The sequence below is a fragment of the Eimeria acervulina genome, genomic scaffold, assembly GCF_000499425.1.
Source record: "Eimeria acervulina Houghton genomic scaffold, Eah_scaff788, whole genome shotgun sequence".
NCBI lineage: Eukaryota > Apicomplexa > Conoidasida > Eucoccidiorida > Eimeriidae > Eimeria > Eimeria acervulina.
The window spans coordinates 5,001-14,147 of NW_013549600.1; the positions used below are offsets into that span (position 1 = coordinate 5,001).

At 52.0% G+C, this 9,147-nt stretch overlaps 3 protein-coding genes across 3 annotated transcripts in view; 2 read left to right on the forward strand and 1 right to left on the reverse strand.

Annotated features, from left to right (window-relative positions):
* Positions 1-767: 767 nt before the first annotated feature.
* Positions 768-3,677, forward strand: EAH_00049110 (hypothetical protein; the record flags this gene model as incomplete). Its single annotated transcript, XM_013394430.1, has 5 exons — positions 768-1,298; positions 1,389-1,556; positions 1,722-2,008; positions 2,113-2,229; positions 2,480-3,677. The coding sequence occupies 5 exons, from the start codon at positions 768-770 to the stop codon at positions 3,675-3,677; spliced, it is 2,301 nt and encodes a 766-aa protein (XP_013249884.1).
* A 911-nt stretch (positions 3,678-4,588) lies between these two features.
* Positions 4,589-6,965, forward strand: EAH_00049120 (RNA binding protein, putative; the record flags this gene model as incomplete). The annotated part of the gene is made up of 6 exons (XM_013394431.1): positions 4,589-4,835; positions 4,995-5,039; positions 5,230-5,323; positions 5,732-5,825; positions 6,308-6,490; positions 6,732-6,965. 6 exons carry the CDS (start codon positions 4,589-4,591, stop codon positions 6,963-6,965), a joined length of 897 nt encoding a protein of 298 aa, XP_013249885.1.
* Positions 6,966-6,976: 11 nt separating this feature from the next.
* Positions 6,977-9,147, reverse strand: part of EAH_00049130 (hypothetical protein) — a gene marked incomplete at both ends in the record, with an annotated part of 2,622 nt that continues 451 nt past the window's right edge. The window contains 3 exons of the mRNA XM_013394432.1: positions 6,977-7,113; positions 7,419-7,565; positions 8,236-9,082. Coding sequence (XP_013249886.1) covers positions 6,977-7,113; positions 7,419-7,565; positions 8,236-9,082 — 1,131 coding nt within the window. The remainder of the gene's footprint in view (positions 7,114-7,418; positions 7,566-8,235; positions 9,083-9,147) is intronic.

Genomic DNA, 9,147 nt, shown 5'->3' on the forward strand with positions numbered 1-9,147 from the left:
AAACCATCAACTGGCAAACCACCACCTGCTCGCATGCGTTCAAACCCTAAACCCTAAACCCTAAACCCTAAACCCTAAACCCTAAACCCTGTGGTGGGTCGCAGTAGCTGCACATGCCAGTTGCACAGAGGGGGATTTATACGCCAGAGGGTTTGTCTGGATGTCAACTTGAATGCTTCCTGCTCACTTAAACCCTAAACCCCAAACCCTAAACCCTAAACCCTAAACCCTTAGCAGACAGACGAACCCGTCAGGTTACGGGGAGGAGGGTCTGAGACAGAAGAGCCGAAGTGTATTAAGCAGAGACGCAAGAATTACTGAGTTAAAGATATAACATCTTCACTCGAGGGTTTAGGGTTTAGGGTTTAGGGTTTAGGGTTTAGGCAGCCCTTGGGGGCCCCCAGTGGACAGCACCACTATGATGATCGCCGGCGAGCTGCAGAAAGAAATAAATAAAATAAAATAAATTATTTTGTTTGTTTTTTGTTTTTATTTTTAGCTTTAAGGCGCTTCTTCAGGTGTATGTACAGCCCTTAAGCTAGCTGCAGACCAACCCCACCCATCCACACGCTAAACCCTAAACCCTAAACCCTAAACCCTAAACCCTAAACCCTAAACCCTAAACCTTCGGCTGCGCATACACCAGAGCGAATAGGTCTTTGTGTGGTGGGTGCCTGTGGCGTCGAGCTTTCCAAACCCTAAACCCTAAACCCTAAACCCTAAACCCTAAAGCACTGGAGGGTTTAGGGTTTAGGGTTTACGGCGGCATGAAGCGACGGCCGCTCCCTCTCTTTGAAGTAGTAAACCTCCCGCCTGATGCGCTAGCAGCAGGAGCAGCAGCAGCAATTGCTGCTGCTGCTCCTGCTGCAGAGGATGGCTGGGGTGCAGCAGCAAGAGCTGCTGCTGCTGCACCTGCAGCAGCAGCAACTTCAGCAGCAGGCCTAAAGCTAACCCCAGATAGTTTATATGCCTCTCACAAGCAGCAGCAGCAGCAGCAGCAACAGTATGATCTGCTGCTGCAGCAACTGCTACACACGAGCGGGGGAGAGGAGCGGCAGCAGCAAGAGCTGCAGCAGCAGCAAGAGCTGCAGCAGCAGCAAGAGCTGCAGCAGCAACAAGAGCTGCAGCAGCCTCAACAAGGGACCCCACGCAGCCGCTCCTTCTCAGCACTACGGAGGCCGTCTGCACACCGCAAGCAGCAGCAGCAGCAGCAGCAGCAGCAGCGGCAGCAAGAGATAATTCGTCGCCGGGTTGAGACGAGGCAGAAACAAGCAGAAGAAGAGAAACACCGAGCTCATGTAAACCCTAAACCCTAAACCCTAAACCCTAAACCCTACGTGCGAGCACCCAAATTCGCGTTGCTGCTGCTTGTCCCTGTTTTGTTGCAGCAGCTGCGCCTGCAGCAGGAGCAGCAACGGAGGCAGCAAGAGGAGCTGAAGCAGCAGCAGCAAGAGGCGGAATGGCTTGAGCAGCAGCAACAGCAGCAGCAGCAGCAGCAGCTTCAGGCGTTGCTGCAGTTGGAGCTGTCGTGTGCACTGCTGCGCCAAAGCGAAGAGGTCCGTATACACCCCAAACCCTAAACCCTAAACCCTAAACCCTTTTCAATTCCGTTTGTCTGACCTCCACCTTGAACTCAACATTTGCTGCTGCCGCTGCTGCTGCTGGTGATGTTGCTGCTAATGCTGCTGCTGCGGGCTGCGCTGCTGCTGCTGTTGGTGCAGGCGGAGCGCCAGCGGCTCCTGAAGCAGCAGCAACAGCAGCAGCAGCAGCAAGTGCGAGCAGCAGCAGCAGCAGCAGCACTTGCAGAGAAGAAGCGACTGCAGCAGCAACAGCAGCAGCAGCCGCTGCTGCGGCGTCTTCATATCCGAGAGGTTGAAGCAGAGCGTGCAAGGGTAAGCAGAAACAGCAGCAGCAACAGCGGCAGCAGCAGCAACAACGACAGCAACACCAGCAGCAACAGCAGCAGTAGGAGTAGTAGCAGCAGCAGCAGCAGCAAGAGCACCAACGGGTGTATCTGCAGAGGTATCTGTTCTTTCCGTGCTGTTGCTTACTGCTGCTGCTGCTACTGCTGCTGCTGCTGCTGCTGCTGTTGCGTGTGCTGTTTTGCTGCAGCGCATGCGAGAGGCTGCAGCAGCAGCAGAAGCCAAGAAGGCCCAAGCAGCAGCAGCAGCAGCAGCAGCAGCAGCAACAGCAACAGAAGCAGCAGCAGAAAGTAAACACATCAGCATGGTAACCCGACGGAGGCAGCTGCAGCGGCAGCAGCAGGGCTGCAGCAGCAGCTATGCACACCTTGGAGACCTGTAACGCCAAACCCTAAACCCTAAACCCTAAACCCTAAACCCTAAACCCTCACTAGAAAAGCGCAAGTCGGCAGGCCCAGAACTTGGGTCGAGGTGTTTAGGGTTTTAGAGTTTGTTTTGAAAGTTTTAGGGTTTAGGGTTTAGGGTTTAGGGTTTCGTTTGCTTCTGTTGTTGTGCAGCGCCCAAGGCGTAGTAGCACCTTCTGCAGCAGCAGCAGCAGCAGCAGCAACAGCAGCAAAAGGAGCGCGTTCAATAGATGCTGCAGCAAGAAGGGGAGGCCCAGCAGCAGTAGCGGCAGCAACAGCAGCTGCAGCGTCTGTTGCTTCATTTCATCAGCAACAGCAGCAGCAGCAGCAGCAGCAGCAGTGCGAGGGCCCTGAGGAGCAGCAAGAATCAGAAAACGAGTGGGAGTTGCAGCAGCTGCAGCAGCAGCACACTTTGCTGCTGCGGCGCCTTGCAGTGCTGCAGCAGCAGAAGCAGCTGCTTGCTGCTCATGTTTCGGGGGCCTGGCAGCAGAGCAGCAGCGGCACATCTGCTGCTGCTGCTGCTGCAGTAAACGCAGCAACTCGTGCAGCAGATTGCACCACCAGCTGTAGCCAAGTTCCCGCTGCTGCTGCTGCTGAACCGCCTGCTGCTGTCGCAGCTACAACCCCAGTAGAAGTAGAAGTAGAAGCAGCAGCAGCAGCAGCAGCACCTGCTGCTGCTTCTTTCGGGGCATTTGTTTTCGGTGTACGTAACACAAGACAACAGGAGAATGCGGCAGCTGAAGGCAGCCCTGCTGCTGCTGCTGCTGCTGCTGCCCCTGCTGCTGCTTTTGCTGCCCCTGCAGCTGCTGTTGCTGCTGCGCCTGCTGCTGCAGCTGCTGCTGCTACTGGGCGCCATAAGAGCTGCTCGTGGGGCCCCTCTAACGGCATACAGCAGCAGCAGCAGCTGCAGCAGCAGCAGCAACAGCTGCAGCAGCAGCAACAGCAGCTGCAGCAGCAGCAACAGCTGCTGCTTGCCGGGCGTACGCAAAGCAGCAGCAGCGTAACAATATGCTTCAGCAGCAGCAGCAGCAGCAAAAAGGCTAACAGCACCGGGAGCAGACAACCCGCAGCGACGCAGAGTGCAGCTGCAGCAGGGCCTGCTGCTGCATCACCCCAAAAACAACAGCAGCAGCAGCAGCAGCAGGAGAAAGAGCAGCAGCAATTGAAACAGCAGAGCAATACTCCTAAAAGGCTGCAGAAAGCGGCCTCCCCTTCACTGCAGCAGCAGCAGCAGCAGCAGCAGCAGCCCGCAGTGCAGCAACAGCAACTAGAGCAGCATAATGAGCAGCAGCAGTCGATGTTTATTGCTGCTGATGCGCTGATAGAAGAATTTATATCTGCTGCTGTATAGGCAACAGCAGCAGGAATATAAGCAGCAGCAGCAGCAACAGCAGCAGCAACGGCAGCAGCAACGGCAGCACTCTCTTTTGTTGTTGCTGCTGCGGGGAGGTGCTTTAGAGTTTGCAGTACCGAGGCTTTGAATCTTTTGACTCTAAACCCTAACAAAACCCTAAACCCTAACTAAACCCTAAACCCTCGCTAAACCCTAAACCCGCACCAAAGGCTAAACCCCCACCAAGCCCTAAACCCTCGCCAAACCCTAAACCCTAGCTATAGATTGTACTGCATTTACACGAAGCAAGTAAAGTGCTGCTGCTCAGCTGAGGCAGCAGCAGCAGAAAGAGAGACAGCGGCAACAAGAAAAACCCTAAACCCCAAACCCTAGAGACTGGAGAGCTGCGAGGTGCAAGGCGAGAGAGTAGGGTTTAGGGTTTAGGGTTTAGGGTTTAGGGTTTAATAAGGACTAGTATGGTTGGTAGACATACAAAGCGAGAGAGAAGCAGCAACAACAAACTTCTTTTTTCTGGGGCTGCATGCGGGTGCCCTCATTGATGGCCCCCTAAACCCTAAACCCTAAACCCTAAACCCTAAACCCTAATTTGGAGATGTAGAGGTTTTGTGCTCAGAATAGCAACTTGAAATAAACCCTCTTTCTCTCTCTCTGCCTTCTCTCTTCCGCAGCAAACACCCCTTGTTCGCCAGTTTTGCTGCTGCTGCTGCTGCTGCTGCTGCTGTTGCTGCTGCTGCTGCTGCTGCTGCTGCTACCACTGGCCTCTTTGCTGCTGCAGCAGCAGGGGTTTAGTGTTTCTCACGTTAATTTGGAGCTCCTGCGGGAGACGAAAGTGTATTCAAAGACATCAAGGCACCTTGCTTAACCCTAAACCCTAAACCCTAAACCCTAAACCCTAAACCCTCGTTGCAATGGCAGACCGGCACAGCGACTCCGTTAAGGAGAAACTTTCTCTCAGCCTGGATGAGATCATAGCGCTGAATAACAAGCAGCAGAAGCAGCAGCAGCAGCAACAGCAGCAGAAGCAGCAGAAGCAGCAGCAGCAAGGCAGCCCCCAGCCAGCAGCAGGAGGCCCTCAGAGACGCAGACGAAATAACTCTGCTGCTGCTGCTCCGTTTACAAACCGAGGCTTCGCCCATCCTTATCAGCACAATGGCGGTACGCAGCAGCAGCAGCAGCAGCAGCAGCAGCAGCAGCAGCAGGTGCAGCAGCAGGTGCAGCAGCAGCAGCAGGTGCAACAGTAGCAGCAGCAGCAGCAGGGCTAGCAGCAGGGTTTTTACGCTTTGAGGGTTTTATATTTTGTCTTTGTTTGTGCAGTGCCGGCAGTCGGGTACTCTGTCAAGGTTATAGGTCTCCCCACTGGTGAGCAAGGGTTTAGGGTTTAGGGTTTAGGGTTTAGGGTTTGTGTTTCACGGCTGTCTCAACCTCGGTTAAAAGCAACATTTAGCGCTTAGGGTTTGCAGTGTATGGTCTAGGGCGTATGTTTTGGTGTTTGCTGCTTACGGCTTACGGTTTAGGGTTTAGGGTTTAGGGTTTAGGGTTTGCGATTCAGGGTTACCTTGGCCTCGGGTGGAAGGAATGGTGCGGCGGTCCTTCGGCCATTGCGGCGGCATCATAGCAGTCGTACCTAGAAGAGACGGCGAGGCGTGAGGGTTTAGGGTTTAGGGTTTAGGGTTTAGGTTTAGGGTTTACGGTTTAGGATTGAGGGTTTAGGGTTGAGGGTTTAGGCTTAGGGTTTAGGGTTGAGGGTTTAGGGTTTAGGGTTTCCATCGACCTGGCTGAGCTGCACAGGTCTGCAGCGGCGTTGTAGATGAATGTTGATGTGGATACGCTTAGGCTCAAGCAAGGGTTTGGGGTTTAGGGTTTGCATATTAGGGTTTAGGGTTTAGGGTTTAGGGCGAAGGGTTTAGAACGGTTTGAGGTTTGTGGTTTATGATTTGTGGTTTAGGGTTTGTTGTTTAGGGTTATTCAGGGTGATTGATTTAGGGCAATACAGGGTTAATTAGGGTTTAGGGTTTAGGGTTTAGGGTTTAGGGTTTAGGGTTTGCGTTTAGGTGGATTCAGTTTGACGACGTCTCTGCATGTCGCATTGCGCTCTCTGATATGCAAAATGCCAAAGTCGGCGGCCAGTCTATCGTAGTCGAAAGAGTAAGTTCGGGTGTATAGGCAGCTCGGGTGTATAGGCAGTTCGGGTGTATAGGCAGTTCGGGTGAATAGGCAGCTCGGGTGTATAGGCAGCTCGGGTGTATAGGCAGCTCGGGTGTATAGGCAGCTCGGGTGTATAGGCAGTTCGGGTGTATAGGCAGTTCGGGTGTATAGGCAGTTAAAGGGATTTTTAATCGATTGGTAGTTGGGGTGTATAGGCAGGTTGCAGTTGCTGTTTGCTTTTCTTTATTTAGACGAATATGCAGCAGCAGTTAGACGAATATGCAGCAGCAGCTGATTGGGGTGTATGGGCACCTTAGCACCCTCCACTTGCTGCTCTGTATACACCAGACACTGCTATATATACTACCCTATTCACATGCAGCAACAGCAGCAGCAGCAGCAGCAGCAGCAACAACAACAAGAGCAGTTTAGATGGCGGAGCTGCATGCATAGATTTATTTTTTTGTGTTTTTGTTTGCTAGGGTAACCGTGTATCAACGGGGGTTTGGGGTTTAGGCGAGAGTAGCAGCAGAAGCTCTTTTGCTGCCTATTCTTCTTCTGCTGCTGCTGCTGCTGCTGCCTATTCAAACCCCTGGAGGTCTCTACCACTACCCTCTCCTTTCGACAGCGAGCATGTCTCTCCGATGCAGCCTCTACCCCCATCCGTAAACCCTAAACCCTAAACCCTAAAACCCTAAACCCTAAACCCTAGATGCGTTGAGTAGCTGCCATATCTTTCCTCTACCCTAAACCCTAGACCCTAAAAACCCTAAACCCTAAACCCTAAACCCTAAACCCTCATATATATATATGTATATAGATCTTGAGAGTGTTTGTTTGTGCGGATAAGCGCGACAAGAATCAAAGGGTTTGTGGTTTGTGGTTTGTGGTTTGTGGTTTATGCAGGGGGCTACAGTAATAGTATCGAACGTCCCTTTAGAGTTAACCCCGGAGGAAATAAGCGGTGCATTTGCATGCGTAGGAGAAGTTGTTGGATGCGAGTTGCTGCTGAACTCTTCGGGTGTACACACAGGTAGAGTTGCTGTTGCATTTGTTAAGCGTGCTCAAGCATTAGAAGCAGTTAGGCGCTTCGATGGGGGCGACTTAAATGGGAAGGTTATAAGAGTCTTCTTAGAGTAAATCTGTTGCTTTCACCCTGCTGCTGCTGCTGCAGCAGCAGCAGCTGCTGCTGCTGCTGCTGCTGCTGTTAGTGGTGGTGGTGGTGGTAGTGCTGGAGCTGCCCGTGGTCGTGCTGCAGCAGCAGCTGCAGCAGCTGCTGCAGCTGCAGCTGGCAGAGAAGTTGCACACGCGCGGGTGGGCAGCAGATGCTGTTCCTGCTGCTGGTGCTGCTGTTCTTGTTGTTACTGCTGCTGCAATGCGCATGCAGCAGCTGCAACAGCAGCAGCAGCAGCAGCAGCAGCAAAGCGGGTGCTGCCCAACTTGGGCTTACCCTACTTCCCTGCAGCAGCAGCAGCTGCTGCTGCTGCTGCTGCAAAGAAAAAAGAACAAAATAATTATTTGTTTGTCCTGTAATAGCAATTAAAAAGAGGGAGTTGTTTCTTCAACCAAACAAACAAACAATGCAGACCTCACCAGGCTGTATAGACACCCCAACTGCAGCAGCAGCAGCAGCAGCAGCAAACACACAACTGCTGGTACCTGCTGCTGCTGCTCCTGCTGCTGCTCCTGCTGCTGTTGCAGCAGCATATGCCGCTGCTGCTGGTGCTGCTTCGAACTGGGCTGTACATAAAGCTAAAGCGCAGGGGCCCAGAAACCTGACGGCTTCTGCAGGGTTTAGGGTTTAGGGTTTAGGGTTTAGGGTTTCTTATGAAGTCTGGAAGACGCACCTGAAGATTATCTCCAGGGCTTATTACGGTTTGTTTTGTATATATATACATGCATATATACATATATATATATATATAATATACGTATATATATGCATGCATATACATCTATATATATATATATATATATATATTATTAGGATTAATACATATATATATATATATATATATATAATATGTTTATTAGGGTTTATAGGGGTTTGATGAGGGTTTACTTTACATCGCCAGCATTTGTTTGTTGTTTTTTTGCTTTTTAATTAATTAATTAATTTTATTTATTTATTTTATTTATTTTATTTATTTATTTTGTTTATTTATTTTGTTTATTTATTTTGTTTGATTCTTTATTTTGTTTGTTTGTTTTATGTGCTGCTCTTCTTTGCTTCAGCAGCAGCAGCTGCAGCTCTGCAGCACCAACATTAACCTTAGCCTTCCACAGTAATGACTGCAGCGCAGCAAGACGCAGCAACTCTCTGCTATCAAGCTTGCCTCTTCCTGCTGCTGCTGCTGCTGCTTCTGCTGCTGCTGCTGCTGCTGCTGTGGATGCCTCACCCGTAACCCACCCTGTCCCCAAAGCCCGCTGTTGCTGTTGCTGCTGCTGATGCTGCTGCAGCTGCAGCTGCTGCAGCTGTGCTGCTGCCGTTGCTCCTGGAGCTGCTGCTGCTGCTGCTGCAGCAGCTGCAGTTGCTGCTGCTGCTGCTGCACTTGATGCAGCTGCAGGAATATAGATTGCTGCTCCCTCAGCACTTCCTGCTGCTGCTGCTGCTGCTTCTGTTGCTGCTGCTTCAAGCTATCTAAGCATTCCATGCTGCTCCTGTCTGCATTTTCACGTTGCTGCCTCCACTCTGCTAGCTGCTGCTGTAGCTGCTGCTGCTGCTGCTGCTGTTGCTGCTGCTGCTGCTGCTGTTGCTGCTGCTGCTCCTCAAACTGCTGTCGCCAGAGCTGGTGCTGACTTTCGTGCTGCTTATATTGATCCCAGTGTTGCTGCTGCTGCTTTTGCTGCAGTTGCTGCTGCTGCTGCTGTTGCTGCTGCTGCACCAAAAGAGCTGCTACGTCAGCAGCCTGCTGCTGCTGCAGTGCTGCTGTCTCCTCTGCTAGCTGCTTCTCCTGCTGCAGCAGCTCCTGCTGCTGCTGTCCCAACTCTAGCACTTCAACTAGCTGCTGCTGCAGCTGCTGCAAGGTCGTGGAGTGCTGCTCGGTTGTCTTCGCTAGCTGCTGCTGCTGCTCAGCTAGCTTCTGGCAGTGTGCTTTAACGGAGACTAGCTGCTGCTGCTGCTGCTGCTGCTCCCCTTGTTGCTGCTGCTGCACACTCTTCAGCTGTGAGTACTGCTGCTGCTGCTGCTGCACCTGCTGCTGCAGTTGTTGTTGCTGCAAACGCAACTCTTTAGCAGCTTTGGAAGTCTCTTGGGCCTGCAGCAGCAGCAGCAGCAGCAGCAGAAGCAGCAGCAGCAGCAGAAACAGAAACAGCATGAAGC